The sequence below is a fragment of the Chinchilla lanigera genome, unplaced genomic scaffold, assembly GCF_000276665.1.
Source record: "Chinchilla lanigera isolate Chin_1 unplaced genomic scaffold, ChiLan1.0 scaffold00045, whole genome shotgun sequence".
In the NCBI taxonomy this organism is placed as follows: Eukaryota; Metazoa; Chordata; class Mammalia; order Rodentia; family Chinchillidae; genus Chinchilla; species Chinchilla lanigera.
In genome coordinates, this window is record NW_004955446.1 from 18,877,144 (window position 1) to 18,895,172 (window position 18,029).

At 35.9% G+C, this 18,029-nt stretch overlaps 1 protein-coding gene across 3 annotated transcripts in view; it reads left to right on the forward strand.

The window, feature by feature from the left end:
* LOC102030681 (chromosome unknown open reading frame, human C5orf28) overlaps window positions 1-11,213 on the forward strand; it is a 22,622-nt gene extending 11,409 nt beyond the window's left edge. For 2 of the 3 annotated variants that reach the window (XM_005392738.2, XM_005392736.2), the window contains exons 2-3: window positions 2,518-2,903; window positions 10,742-11,213. In XM_005392738.2, the coding sequence (XP_005392795.1) occupies window positions 2,589-2,903; window positions 10,742-11,077 (651 nt within the window). In that variant the 5' untranslated portion in view covers window positions 2,518-2,588 and the 3' untranslated portion in view covers window positions 11,078-11,213. Of the gene's footprint in view, window positions 1-2,204; window positions 2,282-2,517; window positions 2,904-10,741 lie in introns of those variants that run through there. The other variant, XM_005392737.2, reaches the window with a different exon arrangement.
* The last annotated feature ends 6,816 nt before the right edge of the window (window positions 11,214-18,029 follow it).

Sequence of the window (18,029 nt, forward strand, 5' to 3'; positions counted from 1 at the left end):
AAAAAAAAAAAAAAAACAATAATAGTTATGTTGACGGTATTTTGTTTATATATTAGCTATGTACATATCACCTTTGGTAAAGTGCTTTTTCAAATCCTTTGCCCATTTTTGTATTGGTTTGCTTGTTTTTCTATCATTGTATTTTAAGAATTCTTACTTTAGAAATAAGGTACTTATTAAGTATAAGCTTTTTTTTTGGTTTTTCTCCAGTACCGGGAACCGAACTCACGACCTTGCACTTGCCAGGCAGGCGCTTTTGCTGCTGAGCTAAATCCCCAGCCCCAAGTATAAGCTTTGCAAATAACTTCTGTGGCTTTTTTTGTTGTTGTAGTTGGTCTTTTTGAGACAGGGTTTCACTGTGCAGTTCAGGCTGGTCTGGGCTGGGCCAGAGCTGGCCTCAAATTTCAGCCTGGGCTGGCCTCAAATTTGCTACAACCCTTCTGCCTTGGCCTCATGAGTGCTGGGACTACAGGTGTGCATCACCACAGCTGGTCTCTGTCTTATTTTTCATTTTCTTGACATTGTCCTTAAAGAACAAAAGTTTGTAGTGTTTATGGAGTTCAGTTTATCAAATTTTTATTAGATCAGGCTTTTAATATTGTATCTAAGAACGCTGAATCATCCAGGGTCACAAACAGTATTCTATTATCTTTTCTTCCAGAAATTTATAGTTTTATATTTTACATCTAGGTCTGTGATTTATTCTGAGTTAGTTTTTCCATATGGAGTAAGTTACAGACTGAAGTTCATTTTTGTTGGTGTTTTTTTTTTGCGGGGGCGGTGTTTGGTCTGACTTTTTGAGACAGGGTCTCTCTGTATAGCCCAGGTTTGCCTCCCACTCACTATGTAGCCCAGGTTGGCCTCAAATTCACTGCAATCTTCCTGCCACTGAAATCTTCCTGTCTCAGCCTCCTGAGTACTGGAATTATAAGCATGCACCACCACATCCAGCTCAGAAGTTCATTATTTTTCCATATAGAAATCCAGTTGTTCTAGCACCATATTCTGAAAAGAATATTCTTTTTTCTGTTGACTTATCTATGGACCTTTGTCAAAAACTAATCAGCCATGTATGTGTTGGTAATTCTCCAGTCCCACTGTATTTTTTTTTTTTATTTTAAAGAGACACACAAAAAAAGAGAAAAAAAACTGGTAATGATGATACAGAATTTCAAAATAAGATGATAGGAACTTAACAATGGTTATTATATTGCATATAATTATCTTCAAAGTAGTTGCTTAGATTACCAGGTACAGGTATGCAAAATCGATCAAAGAATATAAGCATTGATAGTTCCTTTCAATGACCTAATAGAAATTAGTAATATAATTATCTTAGCTATCTTGTGTATATATACATATCTTTTTTCCCCTTCTTTTTCTCTTTTCCCCCACCCGTTGTTCTTTCCTTTTGAGCAGTTCCTCAATTCTGTTGCATCAATTCACTTACTTACCTTTATACCAGTACCACACTATCTTGATTACTCTAGCATAAAGCTTTATAATAAGACTTAAAATCAGATAGTCTAAGTCTCCCATCTTAGTTCCTCTTTCTTCAATGTTCTTTTCTTAGGCTAGATCTTTTACACTTCTATATTTGTTTTAGAGTGTAAATAAAGAGCTGTATGAGATTTTTATTGTAGAATGGAAGCTGTCACTTTTAATAAATCATTATTTTTTAGTCTGAATTAAAACCAAGTAATATTAAACAAATCTTCAAGTATTGCACAATATTGATAACTGTAACTGTACAAATAAATTCAATAGTCTTTGGCAGGTAAGGGCTAAACACAGAATTGTTCTTGTCTTTTAATATCAAGACAATAAATGAATAGACAGTTTATTGAGTTGGTTAGCGCTTACAAATGAAGAGTGAGCTGCAGGAAATAGAGCAGCTCTGAGAACCTGAAATCAGGCCTAAGGACTTGACGTCCTCATGATTCTCTTAGTGGTTTTTCTTTATGACTCTCTGAGATTTTATTTTTCTAGGCTGTTTCACATATAGGAGCCCATAGCCTGCAAGAAAAGCCACTTTCCTCGGCAGCCCCACTTTGGGAAATTCTGAAGAGTATATGTGACAGGCCCAGTTTTGGTGACTTTCATCACTACAGTAACCACGGTTACTAGGCAGACAGGGAATTCTAATTAGAATATCCAAAGTTTAGGTATTGTGATAAGCAGTTTTCCCGAAGAAAGGAGACACTGTCAGCACATAGCAAGTTGTCGTTAAGTACAGAGATGCAATGGATGGCTACTACATGGTGGACTTGGTAACCTCAGGGTAATGCATTACAGTCAGTGGGCTTTCTGGAATTCTCCTTGTGCTGTGTAAACTGTTGTTCCTACAGACTTAGTCTATTATCCTTGTTCACCTGCTGTACTGTATATATAATGTGTAAGAGATGCTAGTTTCTATAACTTGGTTTTATATTTGTGAAATTATTGATGATATTGTTTTATCAAGTTATTATGTAGCAGTCTATAATCCTCATTAATATTGTCTGCTTTCTGTTTTAGGGTACTGTTTGTGAAAACAAGCAAGAAGAGATTGTTCCCAATGGCTCCCAGTATATACTAATACATTGCTTATGATGGCATCTGAGGCTGAGAAGACTCCTGCGCTACTCCAGTCTTGTGGCACTGAATCTGTTATTTCCAGCTTTGGTCTGGGGATGTTTTGCCTAGTAGCCGACAGACTTCTTCAGTTTTCCATAATTCAGCAAAATGACTGGCTCCGTGCCCTTTCAGATAATGCAGTACATGGTGTAATTGGGATGTGGTCATGGGCAATAGTCACTGGCATCAAGAAGAAGACTGACTTTGGAGAAGTAATTTTAGCTGGATTTTTGGCCTCTGTTATCGATGTGGACCACTTTTTTCTAGCTGGATCCTTGTCTTTAAAGGTAAGAAGCATATATGTTTAATTCTTCTTATCTCTAATTTCTTTAGTACCATCACACTAATCTTCACAGCATCATCTGGAGTCAGGATTCATCTTATTTTAAAGTAAGAAAACCCATTCATTCAGGTTTTTAAAGCACTTCATACTTCCCCAAAGATGCATAGAGACGTGTTGCTAATCACATTATTTGCTGTCAAAAGCTCTGCGTACACACACACAGTTTGCACTCACTAGTTGTGCCTGACAGTTCAGTGCTGGCTTGCAGAGGATATACCTGCAAACTCTGTTACTTAGTTTAAATTAAGGGATGTCATTCTCAGCACTGTCCTGGTTCTTTCTGTATCAGTGTTCTGTCTTCAAGACTACACTTAAAATTCTGTCCTTGCCGGGCGAGGTGGCGCACGCCTGTAATCCCAGCACTTGGGAGGCTGAGGCAGGAGGATCCTTGTGAGTTAGAGACCAGTCTGGGCTACAAAGTGAGCTCAAGCCCAGTCTGAACTCCATAGCGAGACCCTGTCTCAAAAAGACAAAAAAAAAAATAAAAAATAAAAATTCTGTCCTTATTCTGTGTGTGTGTGTGGGGGTATAGTAGTGTGCCATGAAAGTGGAATAGCTTTATGATTCTCAGTACTGGGGAATGACATAAATGGATTCATTCCTCCAGTCCCTCTGGGAACCAAAGACATGTGTTTCAGTGGACTAGCTAGAATACAGTTCCTGGAGGAGACGTTGAAGAATTTCACTGAGGCACTCAGGGGTTTAGCTTATACGATGACCTGCCTCACAGGTGAACTAAACCTGAAACAGATCATATATCCTAACTGCAAAGATTTGCCAGTGTTCTGCATGATTAGACTCTGTAAATGTTTAGGAAGGAAACATAGATCCCACCTTGCAGATCGAAGCCTTTGCCTGCTTTGTAAACCACTGGCCTTGGGACAGTGCCTGGGTCACCTGGTTAGGTGTTCAGTAAATATTTGTTGAATGAATGAAAAATGATCACTTCTTCCTGTTATGTATCAAGGAGCAGTCATTTCTTAGAAGTTGTCTTAGTTTTCAAGAAACTTAACGAGAAAGGGATCAGAAATTACTGATGAAAGACAAATTTTAATTTCTTTTGCTTTATGAGGAAGTAGCATAATGGTTTTGCTTAAGACTGGAATCAGGGGGCGGGGAATTTAGCTCAGCGCACAGTGCCTGCCTAGCAAGCGCAAGGTCCTGAGTTCAATTGCCGGTACCGGAAAAAAAACAAAAAAAAAAAAACAAAAAAACAAAAAACTGGAATCAGGAGACTTGAGTTTGACTCTTGGCTGTGTGGTGTTGGCAGAGCACATTTCTTCCTCAGGTTTCATTTTCATCAGTGTAGTGGATTAAAAGTCACCTTTAATGCTTTTCACTTGAATTCCAATTGCTTAATATCAGTATCACATCCTTGTTTCTTCTTTTTTCCATTTGTCTGCCATATCATCCTCCTGTTTAGTTTTTCTGAATTTTATTTTTAGTGTGTTTTTGATGCACAGCATATAATTAGATTTGAGTTTGTGAACCAAATTGAAAGTCTTTTTCTTTTTTTTTTTGTTTTTTTTCTGGTACTGGGAATCGAACTCATGACCTTGCGCTTGCCAGGCAGGCACTGTGCCACTGAGCTAAATCTCCAGCCCCTTTTTCTTCTAATGAGAGATAAATACATTCATATTTATAGATATGATTGATTTATTTAGTCAAAATTCAGCCATTATTTCATGTTGTGATTATGTGTATTGTATTTTTGCTGTATTTCTATCTCTATATGAAGTATTATCTTTGACATTTTATTGTTTTAGTTTTCTTTTGTTATTTGAGAAGGTCATTTACACATGATCATCTCAATAGATGCAGAAAAAGTTTTTGACAAAGTCCAACAGTTGTTCATGATAAAAACCCTACAGAAAATCAGAATACAGGGTCTTTATCTCAATCTGATAAAAGTCATCTATGACAAACCAACAGCCAACATCATACTAAATGGACCAAAACTGAAAGCTTTCACTCTAAAATCAGGAGCAAGACAAGGATGTCCACTATCATGACTCCTATTCAGTATAGTTCTTGAAACATCAGCCAGAGCAATTACATAAGAGAAAGAAATAAAAGGAATAAGGATAGGAAAGGAAGAAGTTAGATTGTCATTATTCACAGATGACATGATACTCTACATAGAAGACCTCAAAAACTCCACCAAAAGACTTCTACACCAAATTCAGTAGCCAGGCTAGATTCAAAGTCAGGACTAAAAAAATCAATAGAGTTCCTGTACACAAACAACAAACTCACTGGGAGAGAAATTAGGAAAACCACACCCTTCACAATAACGTGCAAAAAAAATGAAATACTTTAATAAAGGAAGTAAAGGATGTATATATTGAAAATTACAGTACTCTGAAAAAGGAGATTGAAGAGCGTATCAGAAAATGGAAAGATATCTCTTGCTCATGGATAGGAAGAACCAACATTGTGAAAATGGCCATACTCCCAAAATTGTTGTACAGATTTAATGCAATCCCAATCATAATACCATTAGCATATCTTATAGAACTAGAGAAAACATTCCTAAAATTCATCTGAAACCAGAAGAGATCTAGAATCGCAAAGGCAGTCCTGGGCAACAAAGGCAAGGCAGGAGGCATCACAATCCCTGACTCGAAATTACACTACAAAGCTACTGTGATAAAATCAGCATGATACTGGCCAAAAAACAGACCTGAGGACCAGTGGAACAGATTAGAAGATACATACACAACTACAAATACACTCAGCCACCTAATCTTTGACAAAGGGGCCAAACATGTTCACTGGAAGAAAGATGGCCCCTTTAATAAATGGTGCTGGAAAAACTGGCTCTCTACATGCCGAAGACTAAAACTAGACCCATATCTGTCCCCATACACCAAACTTAAGTGAAATGGATCAAATATGTAAATATTAAAACAGAAACAACAACAACAAAAAAAACCAAAACAGAAACATTAAATCTACTGGAAGAGAAAGTAGATAGAAATCTTGAAGACAGAGGTGTAGGCAGAGAATTCTTGAACAAAACCCAGACTGCACAGGAAATACTTCAAAAAAATCAATAACTGGGATCTCATCTTATTAAAAAGCTTTTGTATAGCAAAAAAAAAAAATCAACAGAGTAAAAAGACAACCCACAGAGTGGGAAAAATTTTTAGCCAATTGTCCCTCAGACAAAGGACCTCTCTCTAGAACATATAAAGAACTGAAAAAAATCATTCCCCCAAATTCAAAGACCCAATCAAAAAATGGGCATCTGAGATGAGTACACACACTTATCAGATGAAGAAATACAAATGACAAATATGAAAAAGCGTTCAACATCACTGGTCATTCAAGAGATGCAAATTAGAACAACGCTGAGATTCCATCTCACCCCAGAAAGAATGGGTATCATCAAGAAATTAACCAATAAGGAACCCTTCTCCACTGTTGGTGGAAGTGTAGGCTTGTCCAACCACTATGGAAATCAGTGTGGAGATTGCTCAAAAAATTTGGATTAGAGGTCCCATTGCACTGAGCTATTCCCCTTCTGGGTATCTTCCCATGTTTATAGCAACACAATTTGTAAAGGTTAAATCTTGAAAACAACCCAAATGCCCATCAACTGAGGAAGGGATAAAAAAGATGTGTTCTTTTTATACAATGGGGTATTACTCAGCCAGAAAGAAGGATAAACTGGAGACTTTTTAGGTAAATGGATGCAGCTTGAGACGATACTCATAAGTGAAATAAATCAGAATCACATGTGTAAACATCATATTGTCTCCCTGGTTTGAGAAACTGAAAGAGTAAATAAGTTCTAAAATTTACAGTAGATATTGTGAAATGGTAAGAAATTGTTCAAAAGTAAAAAGGAACTAGGATGGGTGAAAGGGGAAAGGCCAGTAGGGAAAAGGGAAAAAATGCAAGTCAGTTATACTATTAGTGTATCTTAGTTCATTAAAAAGGAAGGTTTGTGCTAATATTGATTGGAAAAATTTTTATGCCCATATCTTGTACCCTGAGCAACTATGTTAAATATAACAACATGTAAAGTATTAACTATTGTTATTCTCCTATTAACTATTGTTATTCTCCTATTATTTTGTTACAAAATTTTGCTTTACCTTTTCTCCATAAAATTTTTAAAAAGCCATTTAGTGTTACTCTTGTACTTAAAAATTTTTTCTAATATATACAGACCTCAATGTTCTTAATGAACCTTTTATTATATGATTTGTTCATTTTTCATAGTATTTTTAACTCTGAACTAGACAATCATTGAGCTTTTTTTGCTTTTTGCTTTCCTCCTTCTCTCTAATTTTTAGTTGCTTTATCTCTTCTTTCTCAGACTATACAATATTTATGTATTACTTTTACACTCACATCTCCACTGTATTTTTCACCTTTTGTCTATATTTAAATATATTAGTGCTTATTATCAATCCTTTTGTTCAGGTTTTCAAATTAATTTCTTGATTAAGTAAAACATTACAGATTACTCAAGAAGGTTACAAAATTTTCTGTGAACTGTTGCCTGTTTATTGCCATTATTAGAACTATATATTATTACTAAAATTATAGCTACCATAGCCTTGATATTTAACGAACAGCTTGGCTAAATATAAAATCCTTGGCTCACAACTTCTTTCCTTGAGGATGTTGAAAATGTGCCTTTGTTACCTCACTTTGTTTTTTGTTATTTGCTCTTGTTTTTTTTTATTGTTTGTTTTTTTTTCTGTACCTGGAATTGAACTCACGACCTCACACTTGCCAGGCAGGCACTATGCCACTGAGCTATATCCCCAGCCTTTCTTTTTTTGTTTTTGAGAAGCTTGATGTTAATTTAATATACTTGCCTTAATATGTGTTTGTTTGTTTTTTTTGCCTTAATATGTTATTTGATCTTTTTGCTTGGAGGCCTTAATAATTTTTCCTGTATGTTAATAGTTTGACTAAACTGTCTTTAAGTTTATCATTGAGTCAGTTTTTAAATTTGGACTCTTTAATATGTAGACTCAAGCCTTTTATTTTCTGAGTTTTCTTTGAGTATAACTTTAAATACTAATTCTATCCCACTCTTTTGTTTTTCTTCTTTAGGGATTTGAATTATACATATGCTGTATCTTTTCTGCCTGTCTTCCATTTCAGCATTATTTTCCCTCTTTCTTTCATTTTTGTACTTTCAGTTGTTTTCCTGTCTTTTTTCAAAATGTCTTACTAAATTTTCATTTAAACTGTTGTTTCTTGGGGACATTGCAGCATAGCCGTTTATTAGATTATTTTTATCTTTGTTTCTATGCTGAGTGTAATTAACTATGCTTGGGTGTTTTTGTTTTGGTTTGGTTTTTTTTTTCATACCTCAATGAAAGGAGTCACTGGTGAGGAGGTAATATGCTATTTTTGACAACCCTTAGGCTGTAACTACTTATTAGATCCTTCTTGCATATCTCTGTCTTCCTGAGAAACCACTTTGAAGATACCACCACGTATTACAGCAGCCATTGATATTTTCCTACTAATCTATCCATAACTGTGTTAAGTTTGTATTGTTCCTATCCTATTTCATAATGTATGTTTATTATTATGTGTTTCCTACAACAACCATAAAAAAAAAAAGATTTAGTCTATTTCATCACTTCTCTTCAAGATATTACATGAATCCTTTTTTAGAGACGTTCTTAGTTAAGGGAATGCCCACAAAAGGACTGATGCTGACCTTAATTTTTGTAGATATACAGTTTAAAAGCAAAAATGGGGACAAGTAGAATAATAATACAAGAATATTACGTATTCTATTGGAGTAGACTTAAAACACCTAAAATGTGGAAAGAAAGGGGAAAGGAAGAGTGTAGAGTAAACTCTTTGATGTTGTCAGCAGGTGGGCATTAAAGAATACTAGTTTGATGGGAGTGAGTTTATAAGATTCCCCGCTAAATAGTAGTCTACTTTGACAATGTGTCAAGGTACAGTCTTTCTAATGGATGACTTTTTTTTTTTATGTGGTGGTGGGAAGACATGTGTCCAGGTTTTTTTCTTTTCCTTTTTTTTTGCGGGGGGGGTGTCAGGAAACTAAATTTTTTCCTTTCACTATTTTTTCCTGCATCTCCCAATCTCCAAAAGGCACCTTTCCCTTCACTTTACCATCTTTTTTGGAATCTGCCATTCAAAGCCTTTAGTCATGCACACCTATAAATCTTTCCTCTGCAGTCAATGCTATGATCTACCAGGACCCTTTCCAATGTTCTCACACTTAATTTGAACTTCCTCTTTCTAGGGGTTTTTTCATATCCATCTTAGATTTCCTTTCTCTCTTCAACACAGTTTTTCCAGTCTTGTGGTGGTAATTTCATGAGCTTGAGAGCTCACTAATTTGGTGTTTGTTTTAATACTTACAGATAATATGAAGTTTGAACATTCTTTGATTTCTAGCTATTCTGAGGGTCTTGGGATTTGTGTAGTTTCACATGTCTTTCCTATTCTGTAAGTTTTGGGAGGCTATGTAGAGAGATTCAGATTTAGACAATCATCACTATCCTCACTTCTTTCCTCTACCTCCTCCTCCTCTTCTCTCTCCCTCTCACTTTCTTTCCTTCTTTCCTTTTTCTCTTCTTTCCTTTCTTTTGCTCCTGCCTCCTCTCCTCCTCTCTATTCTTTTCTCCTCTCTCCTTCCTTCCTTTCCCCTCCCTCCCTCCCATCCATCCTTCCTTTCTAGTACTGTGATTGAAACTCAGGGCCCTCAGACTGAACTACATCCCCAGCCCTTTTTTATTTTGAGGCAGGGTCATGCTACGTTGCCCATGCCTCAGCCCCTCAGATTTCTGCTATTACAGACATGTACCCCACTGCACCCAACTTCTCAGCTGTACTCATGTTCTCAACTTTCTCTTTATTATGAATTATCTGTCTGTAAATCAGCCTTTAAAGTAGATGGGAACAAAACCTCACGGACCATTCATGGGTTGAGCAAAATTTTCAATTTCTTCAAATAGTATATTTTTTGCAGTAATTTTAAAAAGTTAACAAATCTTCTTAACTTTATGGAGTTAATCAAAGAATATTGTACTGGTTATGAGTTTTTTTGTAATGCTTTTAGAAATTCCAGAGAATTCTTTATAAATACAGGTGATGGTTGGGATGGACAAAGGATGTTTAATGAGTACAGGGTTGCAGTTCAGTAGCTTCTAATGCTCCATATATCACAGTAGACTGGTGATTGACAGTAATTAATTGTGTATTCAAAATAGCTACTAGACAGGATTTTGTTTTTGTTTTTGTTTGTTTGTTTGTTTTTGTTTTCCCGTACCGGGAATCAAACTCATGACCTTGTGTTTGCCAGGCAGGCGCTGTGCCGCTGAGCTAAATCCCCAGCCCCTAGAGAGGATTTTGAATGTTTTCAGCACAAAGAAATGATAAACATTTAAGGTGATGGATGTGCCATTTACCCTCTCTGTCCATCACACATTGTATAGATGTATTGAAATGTCACACCTTACTTCATAAATATGTAAAATTATGTTAATTAAATACATAAAATATTTTACTTTACATAAACAATATATTTAGAGTATGAGTTATGATCATGTTGTGGGAAACTTAAAAATTAATCTCATTTCTCATGCAAAGAATATCTTGCTTACACTTTTATTTTCTTTGCTTTATATAGTTTTGGTATACTGTATATATTCTGAGATGTTGTGTGTCTTATGTTTCCAACAAACTCTTGATATATCAAAACATTAAGCAGCAGCTATAAATTATTTTTCCAAGAAGGAAATAATGCTAGCTCTTCTTCCCCTCAACCAGGCTGCTTTGACACTTCCACGAAGACCTATCCTTCACTGTTCTACTGTGATACCTATTGCGGCTCTGACCCTGAAGTGTATTATGCATCTTTTCAAGCTCAAAGACTCATGGTACTTTCTTCCCTGGATGTTATTTATATCTTGGACCTCACACCACATTCGAGATGGAATTCGTCATGGCTTATGGATATGCCCATTTGGAAAAACTTCTCCTGTGCCATTCTGGCTTTATGTAATAACCACGTCATCTTTACCTCACGTCTGTTCATTCATTATGTGTCTAACAGGGACCAGACAAAAGATGTCTTCAAATCATGGAATTCGTATGGATGTCTGAAGTAACTATATGACTCTTGGAGAAGCACATGGTTCAAATGCTGATAATAAAGGGTAGAAGTATTAAAACAAATTTATAAATCAAAGTTACGTATTTATATATATACTTTTTTCCCCTTGGTATTGGAAATCGAACTCACGATCTTGCACTTGCGGGGCAGGCTCTGTGCCGCTGAGCTAAATCCCCAGGCCCCCGTATTTATATTTTTAAAATTTTATGATTCCTGATTCCTCTTGGCTCAGAAAACAGGTATAATTTTTAAATTATACTTGTTACACTTCTACTTTTCTTCTATGTCACTCTAGTAAGATATTAGACTTTGATTTAGTCCATGATATATTTTCATTGCTGTTTGTGTTTACCTGATGTTACTAATAGTTTTGTTAGATTAGCATCCAATTAGTATCTGGGACTATACATGTAATAAGTCCATTTCCTGATGAAAAGTTTAAATTTTAGTACAGATAATTTATGGAAAATTAGCACCATATTTGTATCCACATTTTTTCTGAGATATTTAAACCTTGAAATGACCAAAGATCATGAATAAGATGTACAGTGAGGGCTGGCATGTATTTGTTTAATTTATATTGATCCTGACTGAATTTAATTTGCAAAGTACTTCAGGGGTTACTGGCAAAATCTACTTCAGAGTGCTTGCAAATGTATTCATAAAACATTGTAATAACATTAGTTCTAGGTTATGATTCCAAAAATCAATTTAGGAAATGATTATAACATGTTTGCTATAGTTAATTTCACCAAAGTTGTATTTTTTTAGTATCTTTGCCCAAGAACCTCATGTTGGTGTTTTAATTGTTTTAAAAAATATAACTAAGTTTAATGAAGTGTTTGTTACAAATAGCATTAACAAAATATTGATACTTGAATTTGAATTCACACAAAAAAAGTAATGATCAATAATACCATTTCAAATGTAAGTTCCAGATTGTGCCATTAAAGTTATTTTAATTGCTATTGGTTTGTTTACACTCTGTTCTAAAGTATCACACTAAGTAAGTCATTGTTTAAAAGTCTGTCTGAGGCCGGGGATATAGCTCAGTGGCATAAGTGCCTGCCTGCCAAGCACAAGGTCCTGAGTTTGATGCCCGGGACCAATAAATAAATAAAAGTCTGTTTGATACTGAGATACAAAGCACATTTTTTTTTTGAAATAGTTAAAATAAAGTAGATTTAGGAAAAAGTCTTTGTTTTTTCCCTTGTACTTTCAGACTGATCTGTTACATTGAATAAACCTTACCCAAGAAGGAAAATTTAATTGCTGTAAACCACAAGTTTTGTGTTACTCTGGTATTAAAGTCAGTACTCTAGAGCACCTGCCTTTGCTCTGGCACATGTGCCATTATTGTCGTCAGATTTTTATACAGATTTGTGATTTATAATGCTAGTGATAGTGTGCCTTATTCTTTAAGAAATGATGGATGGTTCAAAATTATCCAAAGTAGATTTTTCTTGCACATTAGGTTAAATTTCTATAAATTGAGAATTCCATAAATTGTTAGGAAGATTCAAGCTTTTTAGAGAAGTTATCTTCATTTTTACTGTTAAATTGATTGCAATCAGTTGTGGATTACTGATGTTAGAATCTTATCTTTCAAGAGTAACGATTATATATCTCTGGTTGGTATAATAATAAAAAATTATATAATGGGGGCAAATTTAATTAGAGATTTTTAAAAAGCATCTGATTTAAGAAAACCATAAAAATTAAGTCAATGTCTTGTGTAACTTTCAAAGTTGCAAAACTTTTTTCTACTTTTTCTTTCTCTAACCAAGAGAATATTGTTAAAATATAGGGTCACGTTGGCATTTTGGGGATTGTGCAACTTTCCTTTTTTAGAGTGGAAATTTACTCTCACTGTGGAAATTTACTCTCCTGGCTTAAACAGTAACTACAAGTTTTATGTGTGAGTTTATCTCATTTCCTGCCTTAACCCTATTCCCTGACAGCTGTGCTTAGAACATCTAGGAAGCCAACAACCAACACCCTATGCCACTGCTTTGTTCTTGCTCATAATAAAACAGCGTAATACCGTGTATCAATGCAACATAATGTTTGAAAGTTGCATTTTTTTGTTGTTGCTCCATCTTGTAGGCATCTTCTGTTTACCCAGTGTTTCAGTCAGCTCCCCAGTCTACTGTTTTCTTCACCTGTGATGGTCCTGCTGGTTTTGAGAAAATTTCCCCCGCTGAACTCTTTTTCTACTCATCTCCAAGTGTTGTCAACTGATAACAAGTTAGTTTTCAGAACTGGCCTGGAGAAGAAGTTCTAACCAACAGGATGACTAAGGTGAACTTTCAAGGAGGTTCTGACACTTTGTGTACTGGGAGTTACGGTTGGTGAACTTTGAGTTTCCTAGAGCTACACAATGATGGGTTTGATCCCCACTACCCTCCTCCAAAGCCTTTTATATTCTGTTGGAAAGAAAACAACAGTTTTTCCTCATCTCACATTACCTGTATGCATAAAGTCTCATTTATAATGTAACAGAGCTATAAAGTTCACAGACACCTAGCACAATTTAAGGCAACTAGGCAAACATCAGGAAGAAAGAGTAGATGAGTTTCAAAACCCTGGATATGAAATTCTGTAAAAACCTTTAAATATAGCTACCATCCATATTTTAAGTGTCAGGGCCATTTAAGCATGAATATTTGAGTAAATTGTGCTATGAAACTTTCCCTAAAGGGAAAACTTTCATATAATTACATCAGATAATGAAGCAGTAAAATGAAAATATAATGATTCTAACTGTGTAGCCTACAAATTAGAAATGAGCAGTCTTCCGGTGTGTGGCGGGTCGAAGCAACTCTCAGTCCGATGGCTGGTTTGGGTGCCACACGGAGGAGCGTAGCTTCAGTGCGCCAACACTTTCGAGAATCGTGCTGGTCTGTTCCCTGCTGTGTGCAGTTGGCTCTTACTGGAAATGTATAGAGCTGAAAGTAATTGTGTTCATGCATCATTTGGCAGTCAGTGTCCATTGCTTTAAATATTTTTGTGCCCTCTTCCAGGTGCCATTAGGTGCTCATAGAGTGCAAAGAGGAATTTAATAGGATTTTTTTAACGTGTTGTGTTATGATCCCTGTTTACTGAGTGTGACATACAGCATATCTGGCTAGTCAAATAATAGCATAGGGGTCAAGCGTGCAGACAAATTTCCATTTGTTTTCCTGTGGTTTCTCTGGGCCCAAATCATGACTTTAGAAAAGCAAAATGTTGGTATAAATGTAAGTGATAAAGGCCAGCCTAAACTGCACAGGGTGACCTGTCTCAAAAAAAAAAAAAAAAAAAAAAGACAGGAACAAAGAAGTTGACTTTGATGTCTTTTTATAATGAGATTCAGGATATTTTGTGACCGTAGTACCTTTTACTTTCAGTTACATCAAGAAATGCTTATTTCTATTACTGAAAATTGTTATAATTATTGTAAGTTATAGAAGTAATCCACTTAATTGGAAATCCCAAGACATTCAATTTAACTAAAATGCAAAACATAACGACAGTGAAGTTTTTTTGGTGATGGTGGCAATGGCAGTGGTATTTTGGATACTGTTTGGCAGATTTTGAAAAGACTGATGATACTTAGTGTTGGCAGGAGGTATAAGGAAATAAGCATCGTCGAGTGGAACAGTAAATTCATACTTTATTGCCAGATGGGTGTGGTGGCACACGACTGTAACCCCAGCACTTGGGAGGGGGAGGCAGGAGGATCGTTGCAAGTTCAAGACCAGCCTGGGCTACAAAGTGAGCTCAAGGCCAGCCTGAACTGCATAGCGAGACCCTGTCTCAAAAAGACAAAAAAATAATAACGATAAATAAAAAATACATACTTTATTGCAGAAATTTTAACTTTAGGAATTTAAGGTACACAAAGGTTTATGGGGCATTTTACTTTTCCACTCACATTGACAAGTTATCTCAGCAGCGCTAATTAACGTTGCTTAAAGGTCTGGGTATTCACACATACACACTCACTCCTGACTTAATTTGAGCACCACTCAGACGCCCAGGCCAGTGATACTGATGGCATACACACAAAGCAGAAGGAGGCAATGTTCTCTGATTGAAGCTGAGGAAAGTTTAGAATGGGCAGTAGTGGTGACATAACAAACTGTGTGCACACATAATGACGGGTACAGTACATATGAGAAACCGTAAGGGCCATTGTACGTGCAGAAGCCCTGTTTATCTGGAAGAGCCACGTGTAAATACCATTGTTTTCTCCTGGATTTGCACAGCTCATCATCCAGAAATAGTAACAACAGTCTCAATGTTGGGCCTCATTCCTCCACAAGCAGAGACTTCGGTGTTACTCTAGATACAAAACTGATTGGTGCAGGCTATTCTTGTGCAGTCCACCCTCCACAGAATGTGGCTCGGAGCCTGGGCCAATCCTTTTGGAAAGGGCCCCTCCCTTGCTATGATATGGCATCCACAGCATATCTCTGCAAACCCTGTGCTTCATATCAGTTCCAGTGACACTCAGGGGATCTTTTAAAATACTACAAAAGGCTGAGAAGACGGTATGTCTGCTAGATGTGCTAAGGGATTATAAGGTATAAATGTGCCTGTGCATATCCTGTATTGCTTTTCTTTTGCTGCTGCAATAAATTACTACAAACTCAGTGGTTTAAAACAAGGCAAAGGTATTATCTTACACTTCTTTACATCAGAAACCCAATCCAGGTCTCCCTGAGGCAAAATCAGCAGGGGACCTTCCATCTGAAGGCTGTAGGGGAGAATGCGTGCCTTTTTCACCTACTATATGCTACCTGTGGTATAGACAATGTATATGCACTGCAAGCATATAGAGAATGTAGAGAATCCTAGAACTTATACATTGCAACCTAATCCCCACTGTGACAGCATTCAAAGGCGGGGCATCTGGAAGGTGATTAGGTCATACAGGGTTATTTATTTTAGTTACAGTAATGTGTATTGTATTTTAACATCCAGAAAAACTAGTCACTCCTCCTTGCTTTCTTTTTTTTTTTTTTTCTTTTTTTTTTTTTTTTTCAGATTTTCTTAGGGGCACTCTTTTTATTTTTATTAGCATGAAGTACTATTCTGCTCTAGGAGTCCCAGTTTATTGACTGACCTTATGTAAGTCACTTAAATTCTGTGTCTTAGCATCCTAGTAATAAAGTGGATCACAGTGGTAACAGAATGAATTTGCATTATTCATAAGTCTGGAAAGGATGAATGGTTTTTTTAAAAAATGATACATGTAAATTGGGAAAGGAAGGAATAAGTTCTGTGGGAGAGAAATTCCCTCAGGTTCAGACTTTGCTCCTGCTGATTTTTTCTCTGTTTGCTTTGGCATTTCTGATGCCCAGCCCAGATACACATTTAATTAGAATGTAAGCCATAAAACACAGCCGTAGAAAGAAAGCTAGCCTGGCACTAACTCTCCTCCAATGTATAAATGTTTTTGTTTTCATTATAGTGTAGAAAACAACCCCTTCTCAGAAATAAAAAATTTAACATATTATTACCAAGTAGGCAACAGATCTATAGAAGAGGCCAAGTACCAATTGTAGACCTTTTGGACCACAATGGCACCATTTTACTCTTATAACAAAGACCTGTTTATTTGAGTTATTCAATTTATTATTCATTCAACAAACCATGAGCAGCCACTATTTGCAGAGCACTGAGCTCAGCATTGGGTGATGATGAATAGGACACAGACTGGCTTCCCAAGCCCAGTCAATTAGAGAGAGACAAATTGGCACGATCTATTAAAAAGTGACTGAAATAGGGATACCCTTTGAGTATTTTCATTTCTAAAAATTTAAGAAATGACTCAGGCAAGTGGACAAAAAATATAGGATTGGTTAGGATAACACTTCTATAATAATAAGAAATTCCAGGGGCTGGGGATTTAGCTCAGCAGCACAGTGCCTGCCTGGCAAGCGCAAGGTCATGAGTTTGATTCCTGGTACTAGAAAAAAACCAAAAAAATAAAAAATAAAAAAATAAAATAAAATAATAATAATAATAAATTCCAGTAGGTCTGGGGCTATAGCTCAGTTGTAGAGTGTTTGTCTAGCATGCTTGAGGCCCAGGCTGATCCCCAGCCCCACACTAATCAATTAATAATAACAAAAAGCACCAGAACAGGAATACAAGCAAGATACTTAGATATTTAGCAATTGGGAGAATCAAGAAACTAAACAATGCTCAAAATGATGTGACTGAAACCATTGAAAGAGAAAAAAAAAAGTACATCAATATGGCTATAGAGAACCATTCCTGATCTATTAACTGAAAAATAGTTACAAAACAAGACGTGTTGTAACTTGTATTTTTGTAAAAATGAAATACCCTTACAAATAAAAAAATATGAAAGGGGGGCTGGGGATTTAGCTCAGCGGCAAAGCGCCTGCCTGGCAAGTGCAAGGTCGTGAGTTCGGTTCCCGGTACCGGAGAAAAACCAAAAAAAAAAAAAAAAAAAAAAAAAAAAAAAAAAAAAAAGAAACCAAAAAAATATGAAAGGATATGCAACAGATGTTAAAACAGTTGATATTTGATTGTGTTTCTGCTTTACATGGTTATAATATATACTCAATCATATAATGATTTATAATATAAATTAAATCTGGTTATAAACAATTCTTAAATTTTCATTTAATATAGTTTTAAAGTATATATTTTAATATAAATACATACATAGTGATACCGCGGGTTATGAACTTAATTTGTTTCACGATTTTGGGGAAGATGGCTGCGTTTATATTTGTGTGAGGGAGATGGTTGTGGTTGTGTTTGTCATCTGATGCAAAATTTGCTAAGGGAAGCAAAATTCTTGCTGAAGGCTTTTGTTTGTGAACCAAATTCTTTGCAAACAGAAGTGTTCGTAAATGGAGACATCACTGTATATTATAAATATAAATATACTACAAAGAACACATCTTTTTAGTCAGAACA